The following is a 17,708-nucleotide window of genomic DNA, read 5'->3' on the forward strand; positions in this document are numbered from 1 at the left end:
GGCATAATCTTTATGGAGGAGAATTTCACAAAATATATTTAAAACATACATGTGTATGCATGCATAATCTTTTAACCTAGCAATCCCATTCCTAAGAATTTACCCTGAAGATAAACCTCCAACAGTACAAAAACACACACATAAAAGTTATTCACAGCATCATTGTTTACAAAATTAAAAAATATTGGAGGCCACTGACATGCATATATGAGACATGAGTAATATGGTGCTGTTAAAAGAAGAAAAAAAAGAATGAGAAAGATCTCTATGAACTGATATGATTTCCATGATATATTGTTAAGTGAAGATATCAAAGTGCAAAAGAGTATCTGCAGTATGCTATTTTTTTGTATGAAAAAGGGGGAATAAGAAAACATATATGTATACGTTCATTTGTGCAAAAGGAAACAAAGGAAAGATAAACTAGAGACTAAAAAGACTGGTTACCCTCAGGGGATGTGTGGGGATGGGTTGGATAGAATACAAAGAAGGGGGAGGGATGGAAATCATTTGACTATACCTTCTGTGTTTTGGAACCATGTTAATGTTTTATATATTCAACAACAAAAAAAAAAGAAAAAGAAAATCAACAAAGATGGAGGAAAAAACTAAAATGTACAAAAACAAACTAACCAAATTTCAAATGAATAAGAGAACCAACACTGAAGCGGGAAATAAAACTCAAGTGACTTTTGAACACTGTATTTGGACTGGATACTCTCAGGCTAAACAGAAAAGAACTCTAAACTAATAACAGTTAGAAGCCTAGTTAATAGCCTTCTTTTTTTCTCAGAAGTGTGGGTTAGCAATTCTGTGTATTCTATGACTGATCAAATAAGTAAATACATTGTGGATAATGAGAGCCAGGTTTCTCACAGTTAAAGGAGAGCTACAAATAAGAAAAGTGGGAAGGAGGAGAAAATGAACCCTGCAGTGTTTCACTGGAATCAGAGGTATCAGTGTGAACTTGTGATTTTTAATACACATAGTAATAGAAAGGTAAAGATAGACAGGTAAATATAGACTGGTATAGATCAGCTTGTGTGTATATTTACATACATAATCTATATCCTAGCTCTTTTGGCTGTCAGGGTCTAGAATCAACAATATTCGTGTAGCAATGAGCATATCTGGCATGTAGATCTTGGTTTCTAAATACTGTTCTTTGCTAAAGGAGTACCAGGGCTCCTTGGTAAGTGGCTGATTATAGGACTGAGCATAGAGAATACAAACATGGAACAATGTCAGAAGTTTCCATGAGCCAGCTTGAAGAGGCTCTCACTGGTCAAATCTGGGACAGTCTGAGCATCAAAATACTTAATGACAGTAACAGTTTATAACACTTTGAATAAAACAGGAATCCATTAGTCTACACTGATATAATATATACGGGGGGAGGGGAAAGGAAAGCTCTTCCTTACGGAAGAAGGCCAACTAATAAATATAAAAGGAATGATGAAATTAGAATCACCATTTGGCAACCATAATAATAATAATTAATCTAGTCAAGAAACAATGATATAAAATTTTAAGTAACAGAGTATTTATATAGTTTCAAGGTATTGTCCCAAGAAATATTAGTAACTTTGCAACAGAGAAACCTGGGTGCACATACACCACCTTCAGCAAATGAACAAAGTTAACATCACCAAAGTTAGTAATGGGACAAATCAGCAACGTGCACATCTCGATACAATATATAATATCACTCCTGCCGTATTCCTGCAAGAAAACCTATAACTTGAACCTAATCAAGAGGAAACATCAGAAAAACTCAAACTGAGGGGCACTGCACAAAATAAGTAGCCTTTTTCTCTACTCTCAATGACCCTCATTGTCATTAACATGACAATGTCAATGTCATGAAAAACAAGGAAAGACTGAGGAACTGTTCAAATTAAAGGAGAGTAAAGAGACAAAACAGCCAAATGCAACAAATGATTTGGATTTTCTTTTGCTATAACAAACATCATTGACACAACTGGTGAAATCTGAATCAGGTTTGTAGATAAAAGTATTGTTTATTTTTGATCATTACACTGGGGTTATAAACAGACATTTTTTTTAAAGTAGATATAAGCTGAAGTTATTTAGACACAAAGGGACATCCCGTCTGCAGTTTACTCTCAAATGGTTCAGAGAAACAGATAAAAGAAATACGGTAGAACATCAACATTTGAGGAATCTGCATAAATGCTATATAGAACTACTTTGTACTATTCTTGCAAACTTCCTATCAGTCCAACATTTCATATATGTTATATATGTATCTATATATATTTGTATATATATAGATACATATGTAAGTATATATATGTATAAACCAGAAAAACTTTTAGTTTTAAAAAATGTAGATCCCTGGGCCCCAGCTTTGAAATTTTCATTCAGGAGTTCGAGGGATGGGTCTTGGGAATCTGTATTTTAAAAGTGCTTCTGGTGATTACCATGCTTAATTTAGTTTGAGAATCATTCTGGGCCAGATAGAGTGACAAAAATTTTATTACTGAAGAGGTAAAAAAAGATAACAAACATCCATTTACCTAGCTTTAAAAACAAAAACCAGTTACAATGAAAATTCCATGTGTGCCCCTCCATCTCCTAGTCCCTTTTCTATCCTCCAAGAGGTAACTTTTATTCCAAGTTTGGAGCTTCCCCAGAGATCATCATTATGCCAAATTTGAAGTTTGTCATTCCCATGCATATTTTTATACATTTATGCCACACAAATATATCCATATCAGCAATAGAACTGGTTTTGCATGTTTTCAAACTTTAAAAAATGGTATCATAAATATTCAATACTTCCTTCTGCAATATAACTTTTCATTCAGCATGATATGGTCTGGTTTTTAACTGAAACATGTAGCCTATTTCATTTACTTCATCCAGAAGAGAGGGAAAAACCAATGATTCCAGAGAAAACAAATAACATGCATGCCCTTTGACCTGATGTGTAATATTCAATTTATGACTATACCCTGATTTATTTTTAAATCCATTTCCTTACTGGTGGACATTTGGGTTCCAGTTTTTCACTATCCCAGTGCTACTGTGAACCTTGTATGTTTCCTTGTGCACATGTAGCTCTTCAGGGGAGAAACTGCTAGGTCAGAGGGTGTGCACGTTTGTTCATTTTCTCTGCACTCATCAGTTTTTCCCTCTTCTGGATCCTGCATAGTCAGTCATCCATAGTAACAGGAGAGAAGGCAGAATCTATGGGCACAGGTGCAGGTATGTGGGCAGACATAGTGGGGATTTGTTGGAGTGCTCTTCTGATTGCTTCTATTTTCTCAGTGAAATAGAAAGCAAGGTTACCTGCTGAGACTGAGACCTAGAATGGATGAAGAGCAACTGGAGAGTGTGAAGAGAGATGATATAAAAGGCCATCTAGGAGAATGATTGCCAGGGAGTGCTAAGGGCCTGTATTTTCAGTTTTACTAGACATTGACATATTGTTCTTCAGAGTAATTGTATCAACGTATACTCTTGCCAGCAGTGGATGGTTGTTTCTGATGCTCCTAACCTTCACCAATACCTTGCCTCATCATAATTTTACAACTTTTGTCAATTTGGTATTTGTGAATAGTTTTAATTTCCCATTACTCATGAGTTGAGCTTACTGTCCATTTGAGCTTCTTCTGTGAATTAGCCCATTCATATTCTCTCCCATTTTCTTAATGGTTGTCTTTTTCTGATTGATTTGTAAGTTCTCTTTTGCAGTTTGGATAATACATCTGTGTTTAAATTATGACTGTACAAATATTTTCACTGTTGAGCCTATGACCATTGCTCCTTTCTAGTATGACCATGTGTTTTTCCTAGAGTTAATGATTTCTTTGTTTTTCCATTTGCCTATTTTCCATATACCTGTGTTTAATTTTTTCCAAATGCTCCAACATGCCTGCCATTCTATCAGAAATAATTACTATGCATACATGAGTTCCATTCTTTTGTTCCTTGAAGTCCTCACTTTTCAAGCCATATATTCTCTTGTTCCAGCCTGTACTGATTGCTCTCTGAAAGGGTGCATTGCTGGCATTCTGAATCTTCTATTCAGTCTCTTGGGCTGGATTCATTTCCCAAATCCCATGTCTTCTTCTTTCATGGTGTTGCTGGCACTTGTCCTCCAGTAGCTTCTCCCAAAATGGAGGCATGTCTGAATCCTTGCAACTATTTTTAAATTGATGGTCTAACTAGGTTTAGAATTCTAGACTGGAAATCATTTCCATTTGGTGGTGAAGGCATTGCTCTACTGCCTCCTAGAGTCCTTTGTTTTAGAAATACATTTCCATTCTCTTTCCAAATCCTTTTTATGTGACCTCTTTTCTCCCAGATGCTGGGTTTGTTTGGGTTCTAAGTTTTACAGTGTTGCTGTTTTTTTTTTTTTTTGCGGTACGTGGGCCTCTCACTGTTGTGGCCTCTCCCGTTGTGGAGCACAGGCTCCGGACGTGCAGGCTCTGTGGCATGTGGGATCTTCCTGGACCAGGGCACGAACATGTGTCCCCTGCATCGGCAGGCAGACTCTCAACCGCTGCGCCACCAGGGAAGCCCTACAGTGTTTTTGCTCTGGATCTTTTGTGTTGAGCCTTCAGTAAACCCCTTCAATCTGGAGATCCATGTCTTTAATTCTGTAAGGTTCTTGTTTTTGTTGTTTTCTGGCATTATTTTCTCTGTTCTCTTTTTCTCAAACTTATTCTAAATCAATATTTGGATTTAATTTTAGGTGTGGAGCAGATGCTTTTTTGTGTCTCTGTGCCTTTGCATCATATGTGATTCCTTCTACCTAGGACGCATTTCCTCTCCCATTCCTTCTCCTATCTTAGAAAATCCCTACTTATCTTTCAAAGTACATTTCCAACTTCAGTTCTTCTATGGTGATCCCCTCTCTGATCTTAGGCTGAATAAGACATCCTCCCCTCCTGTATGCTCACAAAATCTTTTCTGGTGCCTCTAACGCCAAACTATAATCTGTTTATACATCTGCCTCCTCCATGATCATAAACTCCTTGAGCAGGATGATGTTTATCCATTTCTGGATCCTCAGTGCCTAACACTGTGTAATGCCATGAATGAATGAACAAATTCAACAAGAAGTGAAAAATGAACATTTCTTCCTGCTGTATGTTAAGCGCCATGCAAGGTAGGTACTATCTCATACACTTTCACTTAATCCTTAGAGCAAACCTCAGATAATAACGGTTTATGCAACAAATATTACCTGGGCTCCTAGTATGTGCCAGGTTTGATATTGGTGAAAGAATGAAAAAGCCAAGACCTCAAAAAGACTTTTCTCATAGTTTTTTTAAATTGACATGTAATTAACATATCATAAAATCCATCTGTTCAAAATGTACACCTCGGGGGTATCACCACTAGACAAGATATTTTTTTTATCTGTATAAAGGAAATGCTGTATGTATCCTGGGGTCAAGTCAGAAGAGAAAACAGTTTACCAGGGGAAGAAATGCATTCCAGGGAAAGGGAGCAGTATGTGTAAAGGAGTACAGCTCCGAGATGGCCCAGTATTTGGAAAATATGAAAAATGGAGGGGAGCTGGAGTTTATAGTGAGCAAGTAGGTTGGGCTATTTTACACATGAGGAATCTCAAGTTCAGAGAGGTGAATTAACTCAACTAAGGTCAAACAATTTCTCTTCTGCCAACTTGGGAAAAAGTATCTAAACAGTTACCCCACCACCAATCATTCCCAACAAGCAGGCAGGTGCTGACACCACCAAATACTGTATTATCAAATACTGAATTGCCTCCAAAGCCTTTAGCCTTCCAGGAAATAGGTTTCATTTTCTCTCCCAACTCCTTGTATTACCTAGAACCATTGGCCACAATGACCACCATAATTAGTTGAACAAAAACATTTCCACTGTGGTTTTTTTAGACTCCAAAGGTTAAGGCCACCACAGTGATACTATCAGAAGGTGCTCTGTCCATGGACAAAATATTGGTCATGAAAGTCAAGATGAAGCCTTAATACTTCATGAGCTCTTTGTTAAGCTAACATGTATTTGCCAATCATATTTCAAGCCCTCCGTATGACCATGAAAAAAGTCTACTTTTCTGGGCTTGTTTTCCTACTTGCAAAGTGACATTAAGAAATCTTGTCTCAGTCACCTTACCACCGTCCTGCCCAAAAGAACCATTGGAAACCATGAGGATCTGTACTGTTTTGAAATTTTTGAGGAAAAGGTCAATATATGCTTTTAAAAGTAATATGCCTAATATAAGAATTTCCCCAAATTTCTGACCTCAGTGCAACATTCATAAAATTTTTGCTTATTAACCTTAAATTCAGCCCGGATCCATCTCTATTTCTTCTCTCTGGGAAGGGAGGAGGTAGGGGAACTCAGGAGAAAACACGTAGAAAATAAAGTTTTGTCAAGCAGTGGCAATGACTTCTGGATTTCTGTTTTGCATTCGGAGGCTGTTCCATTCTCTATCATGTGAAAGAGCAACTCTGCCTTCTAAGATAATGAACTGTGGGTGCTACAAATCAGAGGTGTGGTGGAAACACATCCCCCATCAGTTACCTATCAAGCTCTTCTCCAGCACTATGTTTACAAACCACCAGCAGGACAGAAGACACAAATTACAGCAAAGACCAGTTATTTTTCAGAAAAGAAATATGAAAGTGACCTGGTGAAGCAGGGTAGAAGAGTTCACCAGAAGCCAACTCTGCCAAGAATCTTTAGATACTTGCTACCCACTAGAGAATCCATGCTAAAGTGTTTGCAGGTTTGCAATAGGACCAAGGAATTGACATGTCTGAAAATATTATACACAAAAGTTTTACTAACCTTTCAGAGATCAATTATCCCTGCCACTCTTGTTTCTCTTTTAGAATGTGCAGTTTTGAAATACTGGAAGTAAAATAAAGCAAATAGTATGAAGGTGATCATACCAATTATCTCTTTCCCCACAAGGAAATATTTTAAAGCTCATGAGTTCCTGGGGGAAAGAAAAGAAACAAGCATTAAGTGTGTGTCCACTGTCTCAACACATTACTCAGTTATCCTTTGTGTAGCCTTCACAACAGCCAAGAGTTGGTCACTTTATCCTCTCTTTATGGATGAAGAAACTTAGGCTCAGAGATGCTGGAACACTACATGCCACAACGCTGAGGTCTGAATCCTAATCCGAAAGACCTTCCACCGGCCAGTGTTTCCTAGACAAGGATCACCTGGGAGTACTTACAGAAAATACAAAATCCAGGCTCAGTCAGTCTTCAAAGGAAGGGGCCAGGGAACGTGTATTTTTTTTTCTTTAAGAAGCCGTCCTCCCTCCACCCACTTAGTCAACAGGAGAGCCTGAGAAAGAGTACTTCACGACCCAGCCAGGAGACCATCCCTACATTTGTGGCTTCTCCAGCAAGAGACCCTCAACGCCCTCAAAATACATAAATAAAGAACCAACCCACATTTCTCCCGTCAAACTATCACCTCTCTTAAGGCCCCCAGAAGTGCAGATCTTGGAATCTTCTTCTGCCCCTTCGCCTTTGAATCCTGCCCATTTTTTTCTTTCCTGTAGAACTTCATTTCCTGGCTGGGACCAGGCTCTAACCACCAGACTTCCAGCCGAGCCCCGGAACTCGCAACCGGTCTCCAGCCTGTCTGGCTCCTTCCCTAGCCCCTCGGCTCGGGCTGCTCTCATCCCAACCCTGCCTCTTCCGTCGGTCACGTTGTTTCCTCCGCTTGGAAGGACCTCTTTCCTCTCCGGGCCCTTCCTAATGCTCGGGGAACTCCTACACCGCCTGAGCGCCTCCACTTCCAGTCGCCCTCGCCTCCCACCACCCCGGCGGGGGTACTGAACCCGGCCTCGAAGCCTAGCAGCAAGCGTCGGTCCTCCCGGCCGCAGTCCTTGCCCCCTCCTCGCTCGCCTCCCCACCCGCCACCTGGCTTCGCAGCGGTGGCTCGGGAAGCCCTAGGCACTTCCCAGAATAGAGAGCAGCTGCCAACGTCAGGCTGCCGCCGGCCGCGAGGTTCCGGGCGCACGCGGTGCGGGCGGAGGGGACGTTGCTCCGCTCTGGCCCTCCTTCTCCCCTCGCGGGCCGGGAAACTGAGGCCCAGGGCCGGAGCAACTTCCCCGGGGTGCAAGGTCCGTGAGGGCCCGGTCGGTCCTGGGCCCCAAGCGTCCCGACCCCCGTCCGCGCTCCCTCGACCACACGCGCCGCCCGGTTACCCGGGAGAGTGGGGCGGGGAGCGGGTCTCTGAGCGAGCGCTCCGCCCGGGAACGCGCAGGGAGCCGGACTCGGCCAACTCGCCGCGAAAGTTGTGGTCTCCCAGCCTGCCCTCGCTTCTCACCTCCGAGACACACCTTCCCGCCGGCCCTGCAGCCGCACCCTCACATCCGGTCCACCTTGCGCACACCCCTTTCCACGCTCTCCCACAGCCCCTCGCCCTCCTACGCCTGCGGCTCCCAGCCGCTCCCCCTCGCGCATTCCCACCCGCGCCCGGGGCGCGCCTTCCCCTCCCCGCCGCTCGCCCGGCCTCCGCGCCGCGCCTGCCCGGGGTTCTGGCTCCCGGGAGCCCCAGCCCCAGGCCGCGACCCGCTTCCGCCCGCCCGGCGCGGGGCAGAAGTCCCGGTAGCCGCGCGGAGCGCTCGGGGCGCGGGGGGCGCGAGGCGAGGGGCGCAGCGGCGCGGGGCGGGGAGGGGGCGCTCGCTCGCTCACTCTCGGCTGCGCACACGCCCGTACAAACTCTCACACAGACACACGCGGGGTGCGCTGCCGCCGCCCGCCGCTGCTCCTCCTCCCGCCACCGCCTTGAGAGGGAGAGAGGGAGGCAGAGAGAGCGCTTTGTCCGCGCGCCGCCGCCCGGCCCGGGACTCTGCCCCGAGGAGGCAGCCGCGCCGAGTCCCCGCCTCCGCCTCTGCCCCCGGGCGGGCCGGGCCGGCCGCGGTGGGGGGAGCCAGGCTGAGGGTGGGGGTGGGTGGCGGGCGGGCGGAGGGCGGGGAGGGGGGGCGGAGGAGGAGGAGGGGAGACGAGGGCAGCGGAGGAGGCGAGGAGCGCCGGGTACCGGGCCGGGGGAGCCGCGGGCTCTCGGGGAAGAGACGGATGATGAACAAGCTTTACATCGGGAACCTGAGCCCCGCCGTCACTGCCGACGACCTCCGGCAGCTCTTCGGGGACAGGAAGCTGCCGCTGGCGGGACAGGTCCTGCTCAAGTCCGGCTACGCCTTCGTGGACTACCCCGACCAGAACTGGGCCATCCGCGCCATCGAGACCCTCTCGGGTGAGCAGTCGGCGCTGTCCCCCTCCCCCCGCCTCGCCCAGCTCAGGCCGGGACGGCGCCCGGAGGGAGGCCGAGCCCTGCGGGCGGCGCCCGGCGGGGGCTTTAGCGCCCGCACGTTCACTTCCACGCACCAGACCTTCAACTCTCACCGCCGGCCCGCTCTTGGGACGGCCCGCTCCCCTCCCCCCACGGCTCCGGACTCACCCCTTGCCCTCCCAGCCGCAGCCCTGGGGCGACCCCCGAGCCTCCCCTAGGGTTCCCGAGGCTCTCTCGCTCTCCCGGGGCACCCCTTGATCCTCCGGCTCCCCGAGTTGCTTTCCAGAGTTCCCCACCCCCATCCTTAGAGAGCCCCCGTCTCCCCTTCTTCCTGACCTTCCCGTCACCCCTTTTGTCAGGGACCCCCCCAAACCCTGAATGTCCTTCTCCCTTGACTGGACCTTACCCCTTCCCGTGCCTCGTGCCCAGGACCTCTCGCCCTCTGGCGTCCCCTGAGCCGCACTCTCCTTTCGAGCCCCCTCCCCAGCTCGCCCCGCGGTCCCCCACTTTTGGCACCCCCTCGGCGCCACCCTGACGATCCCCTCCGAGGTTTCGGGGCTCCCCCCACCCCGCCTTTGCACGACGGCACATCTCTCTCGGTCCTCTCCCGAACCTCAGTCCCTTCTCGCTTGTCTCTCAAGCGCTCCTATTTTTCTCTGAATTTTTTGTCCGATTTTATTGAGAAGAACTCGGGGCTGGGGGCTTTCCGCCGCCTGTCCCCCCGCCTCCCGCTCGGCCAGAAGCACCTTTTTACGAGGTGCCCTGTCTCAACTCGGTGGGGGCCCGGACTGAGAACCGAGAAAGAGGCGACCGGGGGGCCCGCGAGAGCGCTGGAGCCCAGACGGGAGACGGAGAGCGACACACACACACACACTCGCGCGCGCGCGCACTCACCAACTCTCCCTCCCGCACACGCACCGCTCGGAGCCGCGCTCGCCCCCAGGCCACGAGCCTGCGCCCCCCGAACCTCGGCCCGGCCAGAGCCCCTTCCCCACCGGCGCGCGGGGTGGGGGCGGGGCGGCGGCGAGGCCAAGGTGACCAGAAGCAGGCGGGGACCCGGCTCTCGCGGAAGCGGCCCCCGGGGGGCTTCGGCGTGTCTCACCAGGGCCACCGGGAGGAGAGGGCAGGGAGGGGAGCGCAGCGGAGCCTTCGGAGCCCGGATTAGCGCAATGGAGAGGTGGGGGCCCGGAGAGGAGCGGGGCCGCGCCAGCCCTGCAGCTTGAGTTTCAAATGAGCTCATCCTTTCAAATTGGCGCCGCTCTTTATTAAATTTGTTTTTCCGGTAATGCCACCCACAGCTATACCTGGGGTCGGGATCCGGGCTCGCACCCTTGCCACCTCGTCCCGGGGAACGAGGCGACACGGGGCGCCCACCTTTTTTCTCCACTGGGAACCAAGTTTGCCCAGCTCGAGCAGGGTAGGAGACCCCTTGAGGGCGCCCGAAGGCGGAGCCGGAGCGTGGAGTTCTGTGCGTGCCCCTCCTAGCCCCCCGCCGGTTTGATCGCAGGAAGGTTCTGAGTGCTTTAATTTCTGTTTTAAAGGTAAAGTGGAATTGCATGGGAAAATTATGGAAGTTGATTACTCAGTCTCCAAAAAGCTCAGGTAAATATATTTTGCTTAGTTTTTTTGTGTGATTGGTCTTATGTCTAAATAAAAAAAAATACACTCAGTTTTTAAAAATGTGCTTGTATAGTTTTTTAAAAGGCGTTTGTTTGTTTTTGTAGTGGAGTTAAAATAGTTTAGAAAGCTACATTTTTTACTTTCATTATATAAGGTGTTTACTGTACTTGGAAAATATCTGGTGCCTTATTGGGGGTGGGTGGCGAACACTAGCTGTGTTAAATTCGCTGGGACCGTTTAACTTGTTTATGAAAACTTGCCTCCCACCCGCCACTCCCACCCCTGCCCCCCAGCACAATGGCAACAAATGCTTGTCAAGACTTCCTGTGAGATGTTAAGAGTAAATATTTACTGTGTCAGCTAAATTGCTTAACTAAACTTCGCGATTATTGCGATTAATTAGTTTTCTTTTTTAGATACCTTAGTGTTGAATAATAAAATAATTCAGCAAGGGGTCGATATTTTTGCATAGTGCTTTAAACAAGTAGGTTGTTTGGATTAGGTGGCAGTTAAAAGCCAGACTTTTTTAGTCACTGAGACTACTGAATATTGCTTCTGAGCGTTTTCTTGTTGTTGTTGCTTTTAAGATATGTTTGAGGCTAAACAAATATCACTGTGAAATCTATAATTATATTTAAGTGCACTGTTGTTAATGAAGGACTAAAAAGTTTTGTGGAGTTTGGATTTCTCCACAGTGATTTGCTTACATGAGAATGTCTGTGAGGAGAGAATGAGGGAGAACATCTTTGTTTAAAGTTTATTGTGGACTTTAAATTTGGGCCCTTTATTACTCATTCTAGATTTTTTTTCTATGTGTCGTAACTTAGTTTATATCCCATTCACATACATTTCTTCACCATTAGTCATTAAGTAGCTGAATTGGAGACTCTAAGTGAAGTCTTTGACTTACCACCTTTACAGTTTGTGATTCTCAATAGTGTAACCATTTACTTGATTTTTGCCAGGATTGAATAGATTTTAAAACAAACTATCCCAATTGTTAAATACATAGATGTTTTGCTTAAAGGGTTTCTAAAAATGTGTGCACATTTCCAGATATGTTTTAACTAAGCAACAGAATATCTTTTGTTTGCCAATGATTCCAGTGGCATATCAGAAAACTACTTAATAACTTAAAAAAAAAGAGGTAAAAATTATGATTTGCAGTTTCATGTGTAATATTAAGCTAGTTCTTCTCTCTAGGAAGAAATGTAATGTGCAACTGATTAATTTTTAAATTAAGTATTTTAAGTTTGTATGCTTTTCTTAAAAAAATTTTATTTTGCTTGAGAAATCGAAGTTAAAGCTTTTTGATACATTAACTATTTACTGTAAGTTAAAATTACTCATCTTATAACACTTGAATATTGGATGAACATATTGAACAAGGTTTGAAAGAACCACCCAAAATATTTGATGGGTTATGTTTCTATAAATATCTAATTCTGTTGGCTGTATAATTGTTTTGAGGGTTTTTTTTGGTTATAATTAGTAAAAATCGGTAGAATTTTATCTTTGGTTAGTTGGTATCTCATTTCATGTTGCAAAGTATATTATTTAATGTTGCAATGTAAGTGAAATACTAGTTTATCTAAAGTTATTAACATCTCTTGAAACTTCTCACAAATATATTACGTTTTAACTTTTTTCTTTCAAAATACAGAGGTTATTTGCTGTTAGCTGGTGGGTCATTTAGATGATTTTGCTGTGTTTATATAAGAGTTCAGAATTAAAAGCTTGTCCCAAATTTTTAGTATTAATTAAATAAAGAGCAGTCTAGGACTTATACAGCTCTATTGGTACATGATTTCTTTGAACACTGTGGGTAATATGAAATACCTAGGAGGTAGATTGAAATGCGCTGTGTATGATTCACTACTCTGAAGATGTCTGACATGCCAAATGTATGCATAAGCTGCTGCTGTAGAGGGCTGCTTCATTTCTGATTGGATAGCTTTGATCTTTCTTCCTTTCCTTTATTAGTTTAAAATGCAGAAATTAGTTACTGGTACTGCAGGCTAAGGGAGAGAGAGCTGATGCCTGGTGTTGTGTACTGAGCTCAGACTCCTGGGAGGAGGCAGCTGTGTGTTCTCATGTACAGGGCTCCACCACGGAGGGGACTCTCAAAAACAGGGTACTGTGACATTTGAAACCAAAGCTTTTATGTTATATGGTGACTATTTTGGTGTTCTTTTATTGCACTTCCATGAAAATTAACAAGTTAAAAGTACATTTGTTGGCCTTCAGTCAGTTCTATATGTGGTTTTTGTGTTAGTAGAAGTGAAAATGTGAAGAAAACAATTCATCCTCATTGCTTGCTTACTTAAAAAACCATTCCACAAGTGAGTGCTCATTTTCTTTATATTGTTCTGATTTCTTTCTGTTCTCAAGAATCAGTTTTAATATCTATGTTCCAAATAGATTTTTTTTAACCTAATGGTACTTGGGAGGAGATGTTTTTTATCTTAAGTTATGAAAATATTGGCATGCCATTTGCTTACCAATTGGATCTTTTGTTAAATATCATTCTAGCTTTATTTTATATGTGCTGTTTTTGTAGACAGACTAGATAGTATTATTTTCTCAGGGTCACTTAGAAGTAGGAAACTCTTTTTTCTTTTGCCACATGTGCTTCATTCTTATTAAATGCAAATTATTGTAATGTAAACCATGTACAAACCATCTATTTTTCTTACTTTCTAAGTTGGCTTCAGGCTCTGTTGAATAAAAATCTTTGATTCTTTTTTCTCTATTCACATTTCTTGGTAGCATATATGAATCAAAGATTTCTTAAGGAAGAAAAAACAGACAAAGGGCTGTAAAAGTTGTGGAAACTTCCTTGATAGAAATTTCATTTTTGATGTTGATGAGAGTTTAGTTTAAAAAAAATTTATATACTATATGTATCTACACACATGCGCACACACACACACACACACATTGCATAAATTGTTTTGAGCTAAGACATACGCTAACCTGAATGTGCTTTGTAACTAAAGTTGAATGATTCTGTGAGAAACAAAACTTTGAAAAATGCAATTTCTGCCCACTTCTAGGAAGTAACTAAGTGGTGCTAGACATGCTTTCACTGAGATGGTGAGGATACTATGAGGTAGTGTAGGAAAAAGCTATGAATTTGTCTTTCATGAGTTAAAAATCAGTAATTGTGTTCTCTCCAATGCAAATGAATTTGGTCTCCTATAGGAATGTTAAAGAAAACAGTATCTCAATTGTGTTTTGCTTGTATGTACTACATTGTGTATAGTTGAATTAAATACCAAAAAGAAAAAAAAAAAACCCAACCTCAAGCCCTCCCTGCAACAAAGGCTTTTGATGGATCAATTTTTAATTTTGTAGCAACAGAAAAGACTTTATTAGGTTAAAATCATATGGTACCCTATTTCAAGAATTTGTTGAGTTAGAAATTAAGGCCTGGATTTAATTGTATAGATTCCATGTGTGGATATTTTATATATATATATCTGTACACACACATACACACACACATATATATATATTACTCTAAGGTTAGTTTTGATTTGTCTTTGAGTTGGACATTTAGTTTCCCATTTTAAAAAAAGGCTAGTAATTTTTTTATGCAGCTCTAGGTAATGCCATAGAAAATTACACATTTTCGTGACCTTTAAGAGATAAGTGTTGGGATTAAAATAGAAGCAATGAAGAAAAAAATTACTTGGTAATTCAGGTTTAAAATTCTAGTTTGTGTTTTTAAAAGACTGGTCATTCGATGTTTTTTACGTTATTTGGTTAAATATTAAAAGCCATTGAAATCTACAAAGCAAAATAGATGTTATATGGGGCTTGATTTTCCAATTTGCCAAATTCATATCAATTTTAAATTATATTGTAGTGATTTATAAAAGTCTTAGATGGCTAAACACATAAACGTTAATTCTAAAAGGTGATTTGGTGATATGTAATACATTTGTCAAATTGTGTTTTTTTTAAATAATAATGTTTCTTTGTAATTATGGCTGGGTATAAGATGACCAGTAAGGGATGGTCTCAGAGTCTTGTTTTTTGTTATGTTAGCCTGAGATTATCATTTATATAGAGAAGATGAGAGAAGATTAATAATATTTGTAGAACACTTTTATACATAATGATCTAAAGTACAATATATTTTCTTTAAGAAGAAAAATTTTAAAGGACGTTAGAAGATTTAGAACTAATACATACCAAAATCAACATTTCACTATTATTTTGAGTAAATGTTTTTTATTTTACAGAGGTTGTTCCAGTTTTTTAAATGGGGGGAATGTAAATGACATTGAAATGTGCATAAAAGGGTAGTAATTTGGGCACATTTATTAAAAGTCAAAAAGTTATGAAAAGCGGATTTCTGTAAGAACTATTTATACATATTTGATACTTTCAACTTTCTAAATATTTGCTGTCTCCTGCTGAATCACTCTTCCAAGTCTGCTAATGAAATCCTCAAAAGTAGATGAGCAATTGGTCAGTTGTTAGAGGACATAATTTGAGCTTAAGTGTATCATCTCTGTGGTTCAGCAGGGTGTGTGCACATGGGTGTGTGTGTGTGCACACACGTGCGTGTGTGTTTTATGGGAGACAGTAGTTTCAGACAGATGGTATCAAGAGGGAAGAGGAGGATATCTTTAAATTAAACAACAAATGTTCTGGATTTTAGTCCTGACAAGGCAAATGAAAATTGCTAGGTGTTTGAACCTTGTGGTAAATAAAGGGAGTCAAGTGCAATAATATGTGCCTTGAGTGATGCATAACTTGCAGGTGGTTAACCTTGTGGGAGCCAGGGCACAGACACCTGTAGTGGCTTCTTCAGTGAGCATGCTACTGGAAGGACCATTCTGTGGGAAATTTACTCTCCTTCACTTTTGCTTGGATGTCCCCTCTCACTAAGAAAATTGGCAAGTGATTCTGTGTAGGCTTTGATTTTCTATAGAAGATTTAAGATTTGAATATGCATTTTCAGTTAGAAATTCTATACTGTGGAAGACAGTGTATTATTTTGCATAACAAAAGTACTCTGAGAGAATCAGTTTCATTAGAAGAAGCATAGTATTGAGCTGGTTTCTTCGGAGGCTGTTAAAAAAGTTGAATAATAAATTTCAAAAATATATTTTAAAAAATTATATTTAAATGCCACCAAAATGTCTTCAGTATTCTTATTGGTGTTGAAGAAGAAAGTGGTGGGGTTTGGCTAAACCAGTTTTTTAAACCAGCTTTCTAAAAATTTTAGTCAAAAGCATAATTTCCAAAAGTTATGATTAACTTCTTAATTTGAAGAATGGGAGAGTTCTGTTTAACAAAACTTGCCCAAGTAATTTGTTAGTCAAGGTTTGTCCTTTTTACACTCAAATTAAAGTTCAAATTAGTTTGGGTAGTCATTCAAAACACTATCACTGAAGAAAACATAATAGCAAGTAAACAACAAACACCTACCAGTAAAGATAACAGTCTTTCCTTTCATTCATCACCATTAAAATATTTTTTAAAATCTTTTACTTTATAATTTGACTTCATGCTTACAAACTTGTAATTTTCATTTGGTGGCATGGACTGTATGGGTTCTATTTTGGGCAGCAAAATTGCAGAGTGCTCAGAGCATTATTTTTAAGGTTTTTCTTTTCCTGTTTTGATCATGTACTTTAGTCTGGTCTTTCCATAAAATAGTGAAGAAAAATTATTTTCTTTTACAGAAAAATTCAGATTTTGTTACTTTGGCTTCCAAAGAGGAGGGAGAATATAATTACTGTTTCTTTAATTTGGTTTAGTGTTTGATGGCATGTTGAGGTGTTGAATAAGTAGACCAGAGAAAATGGATACTTTTGCTTTAATAGCAGGCAATCAAGTCCAAAATGATGTCCATCATTTAATAGATATCTTTCTTCCCCAAGCCTCTGGTTCTCACTAAATAATAAGCTTACATTTTGGAGACATGTTTTGTTTATTCTTGGATTTCCTATTTATTTATCTGTTCTATACTTTATTTCTTAAAATGTGAAGATTTAGTTAGAATTTTCCCATTCTGTTTATTATCAAGAATATTTCATAAAATAGGTATTTCAGTAAGTCCATTAAATGAAAATTAAGAGTTCTGATGCATGTTTTAGACTTTCTTCTATATATCTATATCATAAGAAAATGTTGCACCTAATGACCAGGATGATCTGTATGGGACGATTGCAATGAGAATGATATTTTCAGTTTTTCTTATTATCATACAATTAATGTGTTACCAATATGTGAGGATTTGCCTTATGCCTTATGGGGGAAGCTTAGACTTTTAATTTTTGTTTTAAATGTGATCAGAAAGGTAATATCATGATTCCATGTGTTGACATGTAAATAATACTAGATAAATGTATATTTATGTGCCTGCATCTCATATTCACATAGTACTGATAATATCTCAGCCTCTTCGACACATTATTTCATTTATTCTAAATAATGATTATGTGAAGCAGAAAGGACAGTTGATATTATTCCTTTTTTTAATTGAGAAAACTCAGTCTCAGAGAAATTTAATAATTTACCTAAGGTCACATTACTATTAAATAGTAAAGCTAGGTTAGAACTTCTGATTCTCAGTCCAGCGTACTTCACCTACATTTACTTTGTTTAATTAAAGAAGTTATCTGAAAGTGTTGTAAGGTTCAAAGGTTGCCATTCAAGAGTGATGGAAAGATATAAATATAGATTTGTTTGTGAATCACCCTTTGCAATGATCTTATTCTTAATCAATCCAAATGATCTGTACTTTGTTATAGTTTTTAGGAAAAAAATTAGAAACAGAGGTCATTTTT

At 41.5% G+C, this 17,708-nt stretch overlaps 1 protein-coding gene across 4 annotated transcripts in view; it reads left to right on the forward strand.

The window, feature by feature from the left end:
* Window positions 1-9,065: 9,065 nt before the first annotated feature.
* Window positions 9,066-17,708, forward strand: part of IGF2BP2 (insulin like growth factor 2 mRNA binding protein 2) — a gene marked incomplete at both ends in the record, with an annotated part of 157,358 nt that continues 148,715 nt past the window's right edge. For all 4 annotated transcript variants that reach the window (XM_079705596.1, XM_079705597.1, XM_079705598.1 and 1 more), the window contains 2 exons: window positions 9,066-9,243; window positions 10,821-10,881. In XM_079705596.1, coding sequence (XP_079561722.1) covers window positions 9,066-9,243; window positions 10,821-10,881 — 239 coding nt within the window. The remainder of the gene's footprint in view (window positions 9,244-10,820; window positions 10,882-17,708) is intronic.

Source organism: Hyperoodon ampullatus (genome assembly GCF_949752795.1).
Source record: "Hyperoodon ampullatus genome assembly, chromosome: 5".
Classification (NCBI taxonomy): domain Eukaryota; kingdom Metazoa; phylum Chordata; class Mammalia; order Artiodactyla; family Ziphiidae; genus Hyperoodon; species Hyperoodon ampullatus.